A 19,151-nucleotide genomic window follows, 5' to 3' on the forward strand; every position below is an offset into this window, starting at 1 on the left:
CTAAATAAACAGAAAATTAACATTGATCAAGGGTCTACTTTATGCTAGATTGTAACTTGGCATTTTAAAAATATCTCACTGAATTGACATGATTCCTTTTTCATGAAGAAACTAAAGCTCAGTGAGTTAACACCTCTTCCCAGGACAACACACTGGATAAAACCAAATTCCTGACAGTCAACTCCAGGGCCTTTCTAGATCCGAAGCCTATGCTCTTTCTGCTAAGCCACAGGAAAAGAGAAGAAAGAGTAGCTATTTACAAAATGGTGCTCTCTTTACAAACAAGATTTAATTCACAAAACCAGAGCATGTGCGTGACCTCTCAGGCGGTGGTGTGGAGGTGGATGGGCCTCTGCACTGGGAACCCACGGACTAAGGCCAGCCTTGAATTTGCTACAGCCTTCCCTTGGGACTTTGGGCAAGTCCCTTCTTTTCTCTGCTTGGGATCTTTGAATGACCAAATAAGGAGAGGACGCATGACCCTGATGGTCCTTATAACCCTATATATTTATATGACCTTTATGACTTTTCTGTTTTTAAAATAAAATATAACTATAATTCTCATTAGTTAATACCCTCTGCTATGGGCAATTAATTGCCCATCCGAGAAGCTTAAAATGTAACTGCTCTCCCAGTGCTGCATATTTAAATATTTTTACATATACTTTATAAACTACAGTTTTATTGTTTATTATTTATTTAAAAGTATTTATCTGTTGAGTATATTCATGTTCACATACTGTCCCTGTGTTCAAATTATGGAGTACAAAAGTAACCAAGAGACTTAAGAGGTATTTATGAGGGGATTAGCTGCCTTCACAGAACCCCTGGCACGTGGCCCTACCTACAACTACTGAGTCCAATCCCTTAGCTGCCACAGATGTATAACCTAGGCCCAGGTAGAAGAAGAATAAATGAGAGGAGATCATAATAGGCTAATGTGTATTAAGCCTTACTATAGCTCAGGCATCTTTATCATCACTTTATGGGAACTAATAATGCTCTAATAGCTTTCAAAGCAACCCTAAACGGAGCTTATTATTAGTGTTTCCATTTTACAGGTAGGGAAACTGAAGCACAGAGAGGTTAAGTACTTGTCCAAGGTCAGAGAGCTAGTAAACAGAGGAGCTGGGATTCAAACCTTTGAAGTTTGTTACCCACGTTCTTAACTACTATATTCTCTCACAGAAAAAAAGAACAGAAATGAAGTTTAAAAAACAATTTTTTAAAGAGACATATGGGGTAAGGAATGACACCAATCATTTGTCTATTTGCTGTTCAGTGGTATCCATAGATTACTAGGCCTAGAAGGTTGCAGACCAAAAAAGGGAATCCATTTTTTTAAATTGGGAAACACTGAATGCTATATCTCTCACCTGGAGACTCACAATATACATCAGTACTTTTCAAAGTTCTGGGAAGTCTTTGGATTAAGAAACCTGTTTGTTTTTTGCAACCTAGCATTTCCCAAAACTATCTGATCATGGTACCATTTTTCATCAAGACTGTTAATATCTTTGGGATATCATAATCTAGAGTACATTATCTAGAGCAAGTTTAAATTTAGAGTTTCCAACAGACGGAGAGAGGAGGTTACTACCCATCTCACCCCCAAGCAGATGGGTTTTGTGGGCTTCCAAAATCAGTCATCTTAGAAGCATGCTTTCTACCACCAACTCCTATAGTATACCACAAAGTTCAAGCTTCCTATTACCTGTACTTAATGTTCTGCCAGTTTCTTATACCAAACAGGAAGGGCCAGGCCTGCTCTATTTAAGAAAAAGGCAGACCAGAGTTACTGCCTTTAAAAAAAAAAAAATCCATGATTTTAAAAGCAGTACTTTATATGCTTATATTTAAAGATCAAAGCTTTGTAAAAGAGCAGCAGTTCTCGTAGTGTATTCAGTAGTGAATCTTTTAGCATGAAACTTAGATCCTTTCAGGGTATCCATGAGGTTAAAACCATTTTCCTAGTTATACTAAAATGATATTTGCCTTTTTCACCATGTTGTCATTTGTACTGATGGTGCAAAAACAATGATATGTAATACTGCTGGCTCCTAGTATGAATAAAGAAAGTGTCACCAAACTGTAGTGGTAGCCACTGTATTCTTCACTGCTGTGCCCTAACAATACAAACAAACCAACAAATGCCAGTTTCACTTAAGAATATCTTGATGAAGGAATAAACATGATTTCATTAAATCTCAACACATGAGCACTTTTTTAGTATTCTATGTGTCAAATGGGAGGTATGCATAAAGTAGTTCTGCTGTATACTGAAGGGTGATAGTTATCTGGGGCAAAAAATCTTGTGCAACTGTTTGAGTTGCAAGCTGAACTAGCCACATTTTTCATAGGGTGCTATTTTTCCTCTAAAGAACAACAGACAAACTATTCACACTTGTATGTGTGACAGAACCATCATTTCAAGGAAAACAAATGATAAAATTCAAGTTTCATGCAAAAATTAGAATTTTGGAAAACACTTCTGCTACTGTAAACTTGACAGCTTCCAGTAATTAACAACTTTGCAGGTGAGATCAGTGGTGATATTAAGGAATGTGATTTTTTTGATAGTGTATAGTGAAATGTGTCAGCATTGAAAGATCTTCATAATTTAGTAAACAAATATTTTTCAAGTGTCCAATGCATGTTGATTCAAAATCGTGTGTGGATAAAAGATCCATTCAAAGTACAAGATAAAAATCAGTGAATGTTAATGTAACAAAATGGTTTCAAATCCCACATTGCAGGTAACCTTTAGGAAATTTCCGCTTGTTGAGTTTTGATATAATGTCAAAGAATATGCACAATTATCTGAAAAAGTAATTAAAATATTCCTCTCTTCCAGCTACAAATCTAGATGAGGCTGGATTTTCTTCATATACTTCAACTAAAACAACATATTGCAACAAACTGCATGCTGACTGATATGAAAATCCACCTGTCTTCTATTAAATCAGACATGAAAAGAGATTTGAAAAAATATAAAGCAATTCCACTGTTATTAAATTTTTTTGTTTTGGAAAATAGTTATTTTTAATGAAAAAATGTTCTTTATATTAACATGTAATTGGGTTATTATTGTTAGTTCTGAGTGAATTAATAGTTTAAATTTGTTGTTTTAATTCTAATATGGTAAATATCAATAGATAACAGCCCACACAAACAAAAGCTCTTTAGGGAACCTCAATTTGAAGAAAGTAAAGAAAACTTGTGAGCAAAAAGTTTGAGAATTGCTGTAATAGAGGTTTCTTTCTAATACATACAAATAGATATTGAGGAAAGATTTCTAAATAGAAAGCCGTCTTATTACCTATATCTTTTCCTATTTTAAAAAAAATGGTGGACTATCCATTTGTCCACCAGATTGCAAACTCCACATAAGCAGAACTAGGTATGTCTATTCTCCATTATTTCCCCAGTGACACATAATCTTTAAATAACAAATGTTTTTCAAATGAAAAGTGGGAAAATGTAATTTTAACTCAATATACATATATACAATATGTATACATGTACATAGCTATATTCCTTAAATATTATCAAATATGATGATTTATTTGTTTGTCTAAAAAATCAAAACACCAAACTCAAGGAGTCAGGTAGTATTTTTTTTCTTTCAAGAAGCACTGACCTAAAGAGGGATTAAAAACTCAATAAAATTTAACCTAATTTTGTTCTGAAACTGTGTTTCTTCTCATCCTCTAAATTAATGACCAGTCCCACAAGAGCCTACTTAATAAATACAACAAATTAAAATACATTTGAAGAAGAAAGGAGGAGGAACCAAGAAAGAGATGAATTATGAGGAGAAAGCAATAGGAAAAGGGAGAAAGAAACAGAGTAAAGGCAAATGAGATTTTATATATAATCCTTTCCAAAAAAACTTCTGAAATTCCAAAATGACTCTTACTTGCCCAGATAAATTTAGTCTTTAAACAAGTTACTTACAAAAGTGTCTAAGTACCTGGCATTTCTTAAGCTCTCGCTTCAGCTGGAGAACTGTAATATGCTGTGGTCCTTCTTCCAGGTTTCCAATGCCTTGGTCTCCTCTGAATGAGGTGACCTCCTGGGTCACGTTAAACCACTCCTGCAGTTTGTGTTGCTGATTTTGGTTTAGTCTGACAGAATCTTTTAAGTCCACCAGGAAGGTAAAGGCTTCCTCTAAACAATTTTGGTAACCCAAACATTCTCCTTGTAGCTGAGCAACTTGCTCCTCAAGAGAATGGATCCTATTTTTATCAGGAGTCCCCTCCCGATGGATCTGGCTAGTTTGGTTGCTACTAGCCTGCTGGCTTTGCAAAGCTTCTCGAAGCAACTTAATCTCAAATTCCATTTCGCCCATACGGTCTGACTCGGGGCTGAAGTTTAAGGTGGGTTTGTTTCTAATGTTGCGTGCTCTGTTGGCATATTTGAGAGAATTTAAGGACTCGTCAAAATCCAAGGAGGATGGACTGACACAGGTGATCATGACGGTCTTGGCACTGCCTCCCAGGGAATCTTTCAGAAGCCGGGTAATTTTAGCATCCCTGTATGGAATATGTGAACTCTTCCTGCGTGGGTCCCCAAGAGCGCTTATTACGTTTCCTAAAGCCAGCAAGCCACTGTTGATTTGAATGGATTCTTTGAACCGTTCACCAGTATTCCCTGTTTTGGTTACTCTTTCTGATCCAGCCAAATCCACAAAGTGGAACTTTGAGACAATATGCTGATGGGAATACCACGATCCATCTTCAGCTGCCTCTTTATTTTTCGCCACTTGACGAAGGCTGATTGTGAAAATCGCGTGTGACCTACTGGAGTGCTCGTTCATTTGGGTGGTATCCGTATGCCTGGCTGCATTCCCCATCTCCAGGAGACTCATCACTTCATCTGCAGTCTCCACCTGGCATTCCTTGGCCCCAACAATCACTTAAAATAGCAACAGCAAGTTTTAATCAAAATCCAGTAGAGTTAAATTAACCATACAACAATTATCATTTGCTTATACCGCCCAGCTAAGACAGTCCCTTTAAAAAACTTCATAGCATTTCAAAATAAAAGTAACATCAGCAACATCATTAAATAATTTTAGATAATCTGCTAACAGGACTATTTTAATAGATGGCATTCATTTTGATGTTTAAATTCTAAAAGATGTCATATATATGTATGTTTTAAACAATCTGTGGGTTTTTTGGAATCACACATCACACTCAATTCTTTAAAACACATGACAAAAGAAAAATTATTTATTCCAGTATTTTGATTTGTAGAGTCTAATATACTGATTGAAAGATAATAGATTAATTATATATATAACTCAAAAGAATTAATCAGTAGTAGATTAAAATTAAATTAAATTAGTTTCTTTTGAGTTTCGTTAATATTCAAGCCATCCTAAGGTTTAAAGTTTTTGGTAAATAACCAATGATAAATGAAAATTTCAATATAAATAAAGTTGTTTATTCTTTTTTTTTTTTTTTTTTTTGCGGTACTAGGGCCTCTCACTGTTGTGGCCTCTCCAGTCGCGGAGCATAGGCTCTGGACGCGTAGGCTCAGCGACCACGGCTCACGGGCCCAGCCGCTCCAAGGCATGTAGGATCTTCCCAGCCCGGGGCACGAGCCCGTGTCCCCTACATCAGCAGGCGGACTCTCAACCACTGCACCACCAGGGAAGCCCTGTTTATTCATTTTAAAAACAGTTTCCCCCTACATAATATAAGAGTGCAAGGCAATTCAAAAAAGGCAAAAAAGTTTCTATTTTAACAACAGAATAGAACCCAAAATAACCTAAGCTTACTACATGTGTTATTTGTTTATATCCAAAAATATTTCGAAAAGGAGTAGGTGGATTTGGGAATTGAATCACAGCAGTAAACCTCCCAAGTCTGTGCTTGAATTACAGCACCAAGCTTCCTCTTTAATCAGATCTTGTCAGTCACTGTTTCTTTAAAAAATATTCACTTTTCTTGCATTGTTTCCATCATGACACCTTTTTTAACAGCCCAGTTCATTTAAAGTTCTAATGTACCTGTACTACAACAGGGAGTGCTAAACTATCAGTTTATAAAATATAACAATTTAACCATAAATCATAGTATAACTTTTCTAAAAGTTTTCTAATGTTAGGCTATAGCTTAGCACTATATATGGTCCTCAAACCCAGCTGAATCACCTGGGAGCTTTATAAAAGGGAAAGTGCCAACACCCACGCCCCATCTTTAACTAATTCATCAGAATCTGTGAAAAGTGGGGCCCAGAAATCAGTATTTCTTAAAAAGCTTCCAAGGTGATGTTAATTGTGCAGCATCTAGGTTGGATACCAACTACCACTTGATACAGAGAAACTCAATAAATATGTCAAACAAATGCATTTTGGTTGTGACTGGGACATTTTATAAGATATATGGTAATTTGTCTTAAGACTGTTACATCCTCCCAAAATTTTTGCAGGATTGCTATCAGGTGTGGAGTATTTCCATCATTAAATTTATGAGGAGTGATAGTGTATACTTCCCTACTGTCTATTTTACAATAAACATGTATTTTTTGGTAACTTTTAATAAAAGATAAACACATTCAATAATTACACTTTACAGAAGCTCAAAACATCCGTCTGGATTTCGTCCAGAAAAGATAAACTATACAAAATTATCTAATAAGGTCACAAAGTACTATGTATGCTTTCTTTCTAAAAAACAAAACAAGGGGCTTCCCTGGTGGCGCAGTGGTTGAGAGTCCGCCTGCCGATGCAGGGGACACGGGTTCATGCCCTGGTCCGGGAGGATCCCACATGTTGCAGAGCAGCTGGGCCCGTGAGCCATGGCCGCTGGGCCTGCGCGTCCAGAGCCTGTGCTCCGCAACGGGAGAGGCCATGGCAGTGAGAGGCCCGCGTACCGCAAAAAAAAAAAAAAAAAAAAGATGCCATACAATATGTGGGGTTGTGAGTGTATTTTTTTTTTTAATCAGATGTGTATAGAAAAAGAAATCTGGAAGGAAACACACCAAAATTGGAAGTTGCTATTTCTGAGTTCTGAGATTAAAGATGATCTTTAACTTTCTTCCTTATACTTTACTATTTTTTCAAAATGTTCTACGTTGAACATATTACCTTTTAAGTCAGAAAATCAGAAAGTGTTATTCTTTAAAATACTTGTATTTTGACCTTCCCATTCTAACGTTCTCCCATTTCCAAACAAATAGATGTTTAATGAGATTAACAGGTTGACAGCACAGAACGTCAGACGTTGAGAAGCACAACAAAGGACGAGTAAATGTCAATATGAAGGAGCAAACACATAAACTCTAAATTTAAAAAAAAAAAAAGAGGAAGCAATAGGTGTGCTGGGACAAAAATCAGAAAGGAAGAAAGGAGAGTTCTTGGATCAACTTGGATGAACACCAAAACACCAAAGGGAGAAGCCATCCCCAACCTCAGGGTAACTCTGGGAGAAAAAAAAGTACAAAAATTAATTTAGCCTATGTCACACTTTCTTAAGATCAGCCCAGGGGCGGGGGAGGTGGCAATTATAGGAAATAAATACAGTTGATCCTTGAACAACACGGGTTTGAACTGTGCAGGTCCACTTACATGTGGATTTTTTTCAATAGTAAATACTACAGTACTACACAATCTGAGGTTAGTTGAATCCGCTGAGGCAGTGGATACAGAAGGATGACTGTAAATTATACTTGGGTTTTTGACTGCACAGAGGGTCGGCACCCCTAATCGCCACCCTCCCCACCACGTTGTTCAAGGGTCACCTGTATTTGGAATTACACCTTAATAACTTCATCTTACCAACCACTCTGAACTTCTACTTTTCACCTGGGTGCGTTAACTGCTACTGGTAATCAATAAGCTATTCAATTTAAAAGCAAAAACAAATGCATTTTGTTTCTATGTCTGTTTTTAAAGAATCCTTGGAAAATATCCAGAAACTGAATTAAATCATATTCATTTGCTAATGAAGACTATCAATTAAGTAGGCTACTTTACCTGTGTTTCCCTTTTCATCTTCTCGGATGTGAAGATCCTTCATAGATGTCTCCAATTCTAGAAGATCTCTTAGGTCTTCCTTGTATACTTCTATATAAGACACTTTTATCTTAGAGTCAATGCTAAGATTTTCAGAGATGTTTTGAAATATTTCTTGGATAGCACGAGGAATGATACCTTTTTGACCCTCCACAACTGAAGCTGAAAATTTAGAGAAAGAAAGCACATCTGAAATTTAAGATATAAGAAAAGCTACAATCAATAAATTTATTTTCTCAAATTTCTATTATAAAATTTAAAAATAGAAAAACTTTTTTTTCTATAAAGTTCAGAAGTGAAAATTTTCACATGTATGCTCTTACTCAAACTTCATTCATGCATTCATTAAATATTTATATAGTACCTACTATGTGCCAGGCAGTATTCTAGGACCCTGGGAACCATCAGTGAACAAAACAAGGAAAAGATCCCTGCCCTTAAGGAACTGTACTAGGATAGACAAACAACAGCTAAAAACAATAAGTGAATTATATAGTATATTAAAAGGCATTAAGTATGCCTGGAGAAAAAAATAGGGCAAGGTAAGGGGGACTGGAAGTGTAAGTGTATTTGATGGGAGGTGCTTGTAACTTTAAATAGGAAAGTCATGATGGGTGGGCATTACGGAGAAGCTGACCTTTGAGCAGAAACTTGAAAGAGGTGGCAGAGGAGCCATCTAGGTATCTGAATGTCCCAGAACAGCAAGCATAAAGGTGCTAAAATGGTGTGATCCATAAATAAGGAGGCCATTGTAGTTGGAGCAGATGGAGCAAGGGGAGAGTAGCAGGGCATGAGGTCAGAGAGGTGACAGAAACAAGACCATGTAGGTCCTTGTAGACCACGATAGATTTTAGGTCTTATTCTGGGTGAGATGAGAGCCACTGGAGCAGAGCAGTAACTTGGGATTTAAAAGAGGCCACTCTGTCTGCTGCGTTTTGCCTCAGTCATAGAAGGGTAGGGGCAGAAGTGGGGAGACCACTTAGGAGACCAGTGCACTAATCCAGGAGTCTAGAGGGTTCGGGGGAGAGGTGGACATGACGGTGACATAAGCTTGGCAGCAGAGAAAGGTGAGAAGTGACCAGGTTCTGGATTTATGTTGAAGGGAGAGCCATTAAGATTCCCTGACAGATTGGATATGGAATGTGACAGAAAGTGATGAGTCAAAGATGACTCCAAGATTTTGTCTTGAGCCAGTGGAGTTGCCATCAACTGATATAGGGAAGAGTGTGTGTTGAGTTGGTTTAAGGGGAAAATGTCAGAAGTTCATTTTTTGACCTATTAAGTTTGAGGTATCTATTAGGGATACAGTTGGGAAGGTTGAATAGGCGGTTGGATATATGAGACTAGAGTACAAGACAGTCATTTGGACTGGAGGTAAAAAACTGGAAGCTACATATAGATGGTATTTAATGTCGTAGGGCTGGATGAGACCAAGGGGAAAAGTTGAGAGTCAGAAGAGAAGAACACCAAAGATTGAGCCCTGGGCACTTCATCATTTGTTGGTTCACTTATCAGGAACCAGCAAGAGAGCATGAGTGACTAGTTAAGTAGGAGGAAACCAAGAACGTGGTGGCCTGGAAACCAAGTGGAGAGCATGCATCAAATTTGCTGAAAGGCCGGTTTGATGAGAATTGACCACTAAATTTAGTAAGTGAAGGTCATTTGTGATATCTCGACAATTGCAGTGTCAGTGGTAGTGGAGGTGAAAGTCTGAACGGAGTGAGTGTATGAAAGACCAAGAGGAGAACTGACACCACGAGTCACAGATAATACCTTCAAGGTTCTGCAGCAAAGAGGAGCAGTGAGAAGTGGGGTGGTTGGATGGCAGCGAGAGTGGGTAAAACAGAGGGGAAGTGAGAAATGTAATTATTTTAAGATACAATAAAGACTGAATTACCCAGCATTCTCTCAATTATTAACACTAAAATACTATTAAAAATCACATCATTGTAATTGATGAAAAAACTGTATTCACAATGTAATTGTGAACATCAATGTAATTAATGAAAAACTGTGATCACTGTTTATGACTATTCACTGTTTAAAATGTCATGTGAGCAATGATTTTTAAATTTGATAATGCCTCATTTCCTCAAGGTGAGCAAACTGGTCCTTTAGAATACTATGACAATATTAAGCAGCACAGCTTTTTTGGAGAAACATTAGTATAAATAGTATCAAAAGTTGAAACGTGATCACCCTTTGACTCAGATATAGTCCTAAAGAAATACATATACACATACCCAAAGGTGTTGTATAAGGATCAGTAACAATTTCCTGTAATTGATAAAAAATTCCAAACACTAATAAATCCATTAGTAGGAGAATGGTTAACAATGGTATACTATGCACCTATTGTTAAACAGATGTCTAAGATCCATAAAGTTAAAAAAAGCAACTGCAGGGCTTCCCTCGTGGCGCAGTGGTTGAGAGTCCGCCTGCTGATGCAGGGGACACGGGTTCGTGCCCCGGTCCGGGAGGATCCCACATGCCGCAGAGCAGCTGGGCCCGTGAGCCATGGCCGCTGGCCTGTGCGTCCGGAGCCTGTGCTCCGCAACGGGAGAGGCCACAACAGTGAGAGGCCCGTGTACAGTAAAAAAAAAAAAAAAAAGCAACTGGAGAGCAAATTCATTTGCATAAAAGAAAACATACATATCTATGCAAAGAATATTTTTGAAAAAATTCACAAAAAACGGTGGTTACCTCTGGGGAGTTAGAACAGGGAGAGAAAAGAAAGGAAAACTTTTACTTTTATCTTATGGCTGTAATATCTGAATTTTTACCTTTAGAAATAAATATATATAGTCTAAAAGTTTTAAATATAAATAACTTAAAAATAAACTAAATATACTGTATAGAATTGCAAGCAGCACAAAAAAAAGCTTACAATCAAATGACATGACAATGAAAAAAACTAAATGATAGTTATATAACAGTTTAAGGCAAAAATAAAAGATTTAATAAGAAAATATTTATTGAAAACCCCAGGAATGCAATAGGCATAAGTGGCACCAGTGAAGTTCAAAATAGGTAGAGGTAGTGCCTAAAATATCTAAAATATCTCTCTTTAGATCATTTATTATGGTCTGGAGAGAATCCCAATCATTGGAATGCAACTCATTTATGTTAGCAAGAACCCTTTAAAAAAAATTATTTGTGTCGTATTTCTTCAAATTTAGCCAAAAAGCATGTTTTGAGATTTCTGGGATGGAAAGGTACAGGTAGTTTGAGGGTAAACAGGCATAAGAAAGGGACAGGGGAGCAAGCCAGGGTCTAATGGCAACAAAGGACGTGTGCAGAAGAGAGGTACAGAAAGACCAGTTCTGCCCAAGCCAAGACCTCAATCCAGGAATGAGGAAGGGAACAACTCTACGCCTCTTCTCCTCCATTACTGCCTCTTCTCCTCCATCACTTGCGCAACGCAGAACACAGATTAACACAATAACATGAATGAACAGAAATGCATACAAGAGACTCAGGTATTTGTACACCAATGTTCATAGCAGCATTAGTCCCAATAGCCTAAAGGGGAATACAATTCAAGTGTCCATCAACAGATGAATGGATAAACAAAAGATGACTTATACATACAATGGAAAATCATTCAGTCATAAAAAGGAATGAAGTTCCAATACATGCTACAACATGTAGGATATCCTTAGATACATTCTGCTAAGTACAGAAGCCAGACATAGGAGGACGAACACTGTATGACTCCACTTCTATGAAATATCTAGAAGAGGCAAACTTACAGTCAAAGAAAGTAAATTCGAGGTTACCAGGGGATGGCAGGGGGAGGACAGTTATTGCTTAATGGGTACAAAGTTTCTATTTGGGGAGATGAAAAGTTTTGGAAAGAGCAGTGATGGTTACAAAACACTGTGAATATACTTAATGTCACAGAACTGTACTCTTAAAAATGGTTAAAATGGTAAATTTTGTTTTACATTTATTTATTGAACCACAATTTTTAAAATAGTAAAAATAATGTACAAGATAAAATTTAGAATAAGTACAAGAATAAATTGGACTTAAAGTTAAATAAGTTTCTGTAGGCCAATTTAGAAACCTGCCCACCATTTTTAGCATTGTTCCATGGAAAATATATTCCAAGCTACAAAAAGGTGGCTTACAAATGAACCTTAAAAACAACCTGCTTCCAAGTTGAAGATTACCAATGTTCAGATTTTTGGCAACAAACATCCTGAAAATCTGAACCTTACTAACTTGGACCGCCTTTGATTGCCATCATGTAGCAAATATGGGAAGCTGCAGGTTTTTCGAGTAAAAGAGAAAGTGAAAATTCCTTCTGGAGAGCTTCCAGGAACTAGCCAATAGTACTATCTATAAACTCCAGCATATATTGAATATATGCATTCTAGATTAGCCAGAATATGAGGCTGATCAGAATAGCTCATTCATTTCCCACTTCAACAGATTACAAAGCAGAGTAACTCAAAAGACTTAAAAAAAAAAAAAAAAGCTGAATTACAAATAATATTTACAAATAAAGCTTCAAAATGTATTCTGGTAACCTAAAGATCACATTTTCACTGTCACTCTTATATTCCTGAAAGACTATTTCAGAGAGAAAAACTGTAAAGTTTTATACTTTAATAGCCATCATTTAGCTCTTATACACTATTTAAAGAGTATGCAGGGCTTTCCTGGCGGCGCAGTGGTTGAGAGTCCGCCTGCCAATGCAGGGGACACGGGTTCATGCCCCGGTCCGGGAAGATCCCACATGCCGCGGAGCAGCTGGGCCCGTGAGCCATGGCCGCTGAGCCTGAGCGTCCGGAGCAACGGGAGAGGCCACAACAGTGAGAGGCCCGCGTACCGCAAAAAAAAAAAGAGTATGCAAATGAAAGCTTTTAGAGAAGATTACACCTGGTAAAAGTAGGTAAATCCAAGGTTCTGAAAAACAGGGAAATGAATAGTAATTTAAATAAGCATCATATTGAAAAATAAGAGATTTCATCTACCACAGTGCCTAGCATGGTACTCTAGCCACTGCAAAAGCTCAATAAATTATTTATTGGAGAAAAAAACTACATTATTTGCACGGTCAATAATCAAACAGCAGATGACTGACCCAGAATTGGTGTCTTACAGCTAGGCTGGGAAATCAAAAATGCTATTTTCACAAATACACCAAGAAATGTAACTTCAAACAACAAAGTGCAATTTTTCACTTATCAGATAGTGAAAAAAAAATTTCGGATTTCTGATTTCCAGTAACTGGCAAGGATATGAGCAAATAAATGGCTTTCACATATTGGTGGCAGGATATAAACTGGTACACCCTTTTGGATAATTTGTCAGTATCTATCCCCATTTTAAACGTGCATACCCATTACTCAACAAATCTACTTCTAGGAATCTATTCTACAAATACTAACAAATGGATGCAAAGTTAAATGCATAAAGATATATACACTGTAACTTTTTATAACAGTAAAAATCAAAACCAACCATTAATCCTGTCCATTAATACTGGAATGGGTGAATTATGATCCATTCAAACTATGGAACATTATATGTACAGCCAAAAAAAATGAGGTGAAATTCTATGACCCAAATGGAAAGAAGTGAAATGATATTTTATATCGTTAAATGCAAAAAGAAAGTTACAGAATCACAGGTATGAAATACCTCATCAAACAATTAAACTAACAACAAAAAAACCCAAAACACTACATGTGTGAGTACTTGTAATATACCTAGAAAAATGTCTAGAGGACTCTGAATGTATACATCAAACTGTTATTTCCTGGGAATGAGAGGAGCTTTCATTAGTTTAATTAGATTTCTTAAGCATCACTTGCAATTCTTTTTACAATGAACATTAATTTTTTTTAAACTAGCAGAAAAAAACATCAAAAACTCTTCCTAATGGTGATCTGTTTCTTTTGGTATGAAATATTTTAGCTAAAATATTTTAGGACAATAGATAACTTTAATAACCTTTTCCCTTAAGGAATTAAAATTGTATTCATGGCCTCTTAAAAAAAAATAATATAGCTTTAAGTATGTGACCAAGCTGTGAAAATTGTTAAGGGAGTAGAACTTAAAAGTTCTCATCACAAGAAGAAAAATGTAACTGAGGTGATTGATGTTAACTGAACTTACTGTGGTAATCATTTTGCAATATATAGATATATCAAACTATTATGCTGTATACTTTGGACTAATACAATGTTGCATGTCAATTATATCTCAAAACTGGGGAAAAACAGCAAAGGGCTGAATACTGAACATTGTCTTAAACGTCTTTCCTCAAGCTAATATAATCATAAATTGTTTAATGAAACTTCACTATTTAAAGCAAATCTTTCAAAGATGATGATCTTATGAACACATCTGTTATCCTATTGATTATTTCATTCAGTTAATATGCTGAGCACCTACTATGTGTCAGGCACTGGTATTTCAGCTTCTTTCTACTGTCTGAAATAAAAGTAAAAGAGTATGAGAATCTTACCAACATGGCCTCCTCCAATGGTGTATGTCTTCCCAGATCCAGTCTGTCCATAGGCAAAAACGGTTGCGTTATAGCCCTCAATGAGTGACAACACTAGTGGCTTTATACAGGTATTATAAACTTCATCTTGAGTGGAATTTTTGCCAAAAACAAAATCAAAAGTAAAGACTCTATCTCTCCCAATGATAATTTGTTGGGTGTTTGGAATAACTCTCACACAAGCCTGATAATTATGAAGAACTTCTTTGCACAGCAGAGGTCTAATTCTTACAGCAACTTTTACTGGTATTTCTTCCATGGCAGCTTAGATTTTACTAAACAGATTTTCTACTTAATATTCAGTATCTAGCGTGAGAAACATCCATTTTACGTAAGATCTGGACTCCTGTGTATCAAAATAAAAACAAAATTTAGTTATTGACTTCTCTATCCTAATAAACTAAGCAACTTCTAAAGCAAAGTCAATTAAAGCAGGTTTTGTTCTAATATAAGATAGCTACAAAGAGTAAATCTGTCTTGAAAAAGTATACCTATAATTTATAGATGAAGTGATATGATGTCTGGATTTGCTGCAAAATAATCTAGGGGATGGGAGCCTTGAGTTGGTAAATGATGAAGCAAAGTGATAAGTGCATGGGATTCCACTATGCCATTCTTTCTATAGTGGTAATATGTTTCCCAGCTCATTAATCTAAATATTGAATAACCGGGGAATTAGAAACATAAGGCAAGGACTTCCCTGGTGGCGCAGTGGTTAAGAATCCGCCTGCCAATGCAGGGGACACGGGTTCGAGCCCTGGTCTGGGAAGACTCCACGTGCCACGGAGCAACTAAGCCTGTGCACCGCAACTACTGAGCCCACATGTCACAACTACTGAAGCTCACGTGCCTAGAGCCCGTGCTCTGCAACAAGAGAAGCCACCACAATGTGAGGCCCACGCACCACAACGAAGAGTAGCCCCTGCTCTCAGCAACTAGAGAAAGCCCGTGTAGCAACGAAGACCCAACTCAGCCATAAATAAATTAATTAAAAAGAAACATAAGGCAAGGAAATAATTGGGTAATTGTACATGTACACAGTAGTGCAAAGCAAACCCTTAGATTTTACAGCTATGTACTGAAAAATAACAACTCCTCTTTGTCGCAAATGTTAGAAATCAATCCATGAAAATAGTTTTAAGGATTTCTATAAGTCAATGTAAATTTAAAACTAAATCTTCTATTTAAAAATAACCAAAACTAACAGAAAAACTGCTGTTCCACTCCTAAATTACATGGTACTTATTTCTGAAGATCTCTGGTGGAATTAATACATTAAAAATTATATTGGGGGACTTCCCTGGTGTCCAGTGGTTAAGAATCCGCCTTCTGGGCTTCCCTGGTGGCACAGCGGTTAAGAATCCACCTGCCAATGCAGGGGACACGGGTTCGAGCCCTGGTCCAGGAAGATCCCACATGCCGTGGAGTAACTAAGCCCATGTGCCACAACTACTGAGCCTGTAAGCCTAGAGCCCGTGCTCTGAAACACGAGAAGCCACTGCAATGAGAAGCCTGCGCACGGCAACAGAGTAGCCCCCACTCAACATAACTAGAGAAAGCCCGTGTGCAGTAACGAAGACCCAGCACAGCCAAAAATAAATATATAAAATAAATTATTTTTAAAAACAAACAGAAAAGAATCTGCCTTCCAATGCAGGGGATGCAGGTTCGATCCCTGGTCGGGGAATTAAGATCCCACACACCACGGGCAACTAAGCCCGTGCACCACAGCTACAGAGCCTGTGCACTCTGGAGCCTGCGCGTCACAATTGCTGAACCTGTGCATCCCAACGAACAATGCCATGTGCCGCAACTAAGAACTAATGCTGCCAAAAGTAAAATAAATAAATATTTTTTAAAAACTGCAGGGACAATGTTTTAAAAAAATTAAATTGGTAGCTATACTTACAATGAACAACCTGAAAAATAAGTTAAGAAAACAATTCCATTTACAATAGCATTACAAAGAATCAAATAAATTTAGGAATAAATTTAACAAAAGATGTGTAAAACTTACACTCTGAAAACTACAAAATATTGTTGAAAGTAAAGAAGATTTAAATAAATGGAAAAACATATCATGTTCATGGATTAGAAGACTTAACATATTAAAATGGCAATATTCCCCAAATTGATCTAAAGAGTCAACAGAATGCTTATCAAAATCCCAGCTGACTTCTTTGTAGAAACTGACAAGCTGATCCTAAAATTCATATGGAAATTCAAGGGACATAGAATAGCCAATACAATAATGAAAAAGAACAAAGTTAGAGGACATACTTCCCCAATTTTAAAACCAGGCAACAGTAATCAAGACAGTGTGGTACTGGCATACGACAGACTTAAAGATCAATGGAAAAGAATTGAGAATACAGAAATAAATCCTCATATTTATGGGCAACTGATTTTCAACAACAGTGTCAACACAATTCAATGGGGGAAAGATAGTTTTTTCGACAAGTGGTCATGGGACAACTGGATATCCACATGCATAAAAATGAAGTTGGACTTCTACCTCACATCGTATACAAAAGTTAATTCAGAACGGTTCATAGGACTTCCCTGGTGGCGCAGTGGTTAAGAATCCGCCTGCCAATGCAGGGGACACGGGTTTGATCCCTGGTCTGGGAAGATCCCATATGCTGCGGAGCAACTAAGCCCATGCACCACAACTACTGAGCCTGCAAGCCACAACTACAGAGCCCATGCACCACAACTACCGAAGCCCACATGCTCTAGGGCCCACATGCCGCAACTACTGAGCCTGCGTGCTGCAACTACTGAAGCCTACTCACCTAGAGCCCATGCTCCACAACAAGAGAAGCCACCACAATGAGAAGCCTTCTCACTGCAACGAAGAGTAGGCCCCCCTTGCCGCAACTAGAGAAAGGCCGCGCACAGCAACGAAGGCCCAACGCAGCCAAAAAAATAAATCTTAAAAAAAAAGAAGATACTCAAAAATGTTTAAAGAAACAAAACAAAAATAAATGGTTCTGGGCTTCCCTGGTGGCGCAGTGGTTGAGAGTCCGCCTGCCGATGCAGGGGACACGGGTTCGTGCCCCGGTCCGGGAAGATCCCACATGCCGCGGAGGGGCTGGGCCCGTGAGCCATGGCCTCTGAGCCTGCGCTCCGCAACGGGAGAGGCCACAACAGTGAGAGGCCCGCGTACCGCTAAAATAAATAAATAAATGAATGAATAAATGAATAAATTTTAAAAAGAATTTACATGTCTTTTAAAAAATCCATAGCACTTATACTTCTTCAGATTCTGATCAATTACAGCCATCAGAAGTGTATGTATTAATCTCACCAATCAATGTAAAGAAAGGTGAAATCTGATTGGCTGGCATACTCAACGGAGTTTTGAAATCTGAGCAAAGGAAGGAGAAATATTCGATCACTGATGCCGTGTCGTTGATCAGAAAAGTGTCTCCAAATACCGTTGCCATCCTGTTCCCTTGGCTTTTCAGAAGTAGTGACTGCTAAAAATTGTAGTTTGTAAGTAATATTTTCTTAAGAAACTTTCTGGCAAGTGGATAGTGAATCTCATAAGGATCTCAGAAAAGGCCCCAAATGCATAAAGAACAGATGGAGAAGACAGGAAGCAAACAGGGGAAACAACAAAGATTTTTAAAGTTGGAGTGGGCGAAGTTTTATTTTAAAAGTGTTTCAAAGAAAGAATCTGGGCACCCTTTCTTTCTCAATTATCTCCTGCTCTAAGGGAGGGGTCTTTCAGACTTCCGCAGAACTTATAATGCACCGAAGTTTCAACATCCGCAATGGAAAAAGGAGACCTGTGACAAAACGAAACCCCCAAGGAAGATGGGCCTTTCCATCCCTCTTCAGATACCGCAGCTGGAAGCACGAAAACAAGAAATACACAGGATCCGATTCAGTGAGGCTCGGTCCGGGGTTCCCGGGGTTCCCGCGCGTCCCTCTTCCCCAAGCCCTTCTACCTCAAGGCGCACCCAACTTCCCCGGCCGCTCGCCTGGGAGTCCCAGCATAGGCCCAGGCCCCTCGGACGCACTGCTCCGCCTTGCGGGCGCCCCGACCGCCCTCCCCGCCAGCCGAGCCGCGGAGGCTCCCAATCCCCCCGGCCGGCCCCTTCTCCTCCCAACGGCCAACCGGGAACACCGGCTCAGAGAGCCGGCCGGCGCCGCACCAGGGCCGACCCCGCCAGCCCGGCCCGACCCGCCTGCCACTCACTGACCGGTTCGAGAAACCCCAGTCTCCCGCGGCTAGCGCAGCGCAGGACTCTTCGCCTTCACTTCGCACCGCCGCACCGCAGCTACCGCCTCAGCCCGCGCCTTTTGTTGCCGCGGGTTCTCCCGGCAACCAGCAAAGCCCGCGCTGACGCTCCCCCACCCCTCAGGGCGGCCGGAAGCTCCCCAGGCCCCGCCCCAGCCCGCCAAGCCCCGCCCATGCCCCCGCCCCGTCAGGGAGGAGCCTAGAGCCGGCCACCTGGAGGCCCCGTCTCCCAGATTAGCTCCGAAGTAAATACTACCCAGGGACCCCTCTCATAGTGCTGAGCCAGAGAACTCTCCAGGAGTTTGTAAGATGAATATGAGAAAGATTCACATTGCTTTCAATATTTTAGCTACCAA

The 19,151-nt window shown here is 38.8% G+C and overlaps 1 protein-coding gene across 10 annotated transcripts in view; it reads right to left on the minus strand.

The window, feature by feature from the left end:
- The window catches only part of KIF27 (kinesin family member 27), an 88,400-nt gene extending 69,468 nt beyond the window's left edge, over positions 1 to 18,932 (minus strand). For 7 of the 10 annotated variants that reach the window (XM_067744721.1, XM_067744725.1, XM_067744722.1 and 4 more), the window contains exons 1-4: positions 18,758 to 18,932; positions 14,508 to 14,892; positions 7,988 to 8,188; positions 3,974 to 4,917 (exon numbers count right to left, since the gene is read on the minus strand). In XM_067744721.1, the coding sequence (XP_067600822.1) occupies positions 3,974 to 4,917; positions 7,988 to 8,188; positions 14,508 to 14,805 (1,443 nt within the window). In that variant the 5' untranslated portion in view covers positions 14,806 to 14,892; positions 18,758 to 18,932. Of the gene's footprint in view, positions 1 to 3,973; positions 4,918 to 7,987; positions 8,189 to 14,507; positions 14,893 to 17,341; positions 17,718 to 18,757 lie in introns of all 10 variants that reach the window. The other 3 variants (XM_067744720.1, XM_067744729.1, XM_067744728.1) reach the window with 3 other exon arrangements.
- Between the last annotated feature and the right edge of the window lie 219 nt (positions 18,933 to 19,151).

The sequence above is a fragment of the Pseudorca crassidens genome, chromosome 7 (assembly GCF_039906515.1).
Source record: "Pseudorca crassidens isolate mPseCra1 chromosome 7, mPseCra1.hap1, whole genome shotgun sequence".
In the NCBI taxonomy this organism is placed as follows: domain Eukaryota; kingdom Metazoa; phylum Chordata; class Mammalia; order Artiodactyla; family Delphinidae; genus Pseudorca; species Pseudorca crassidens.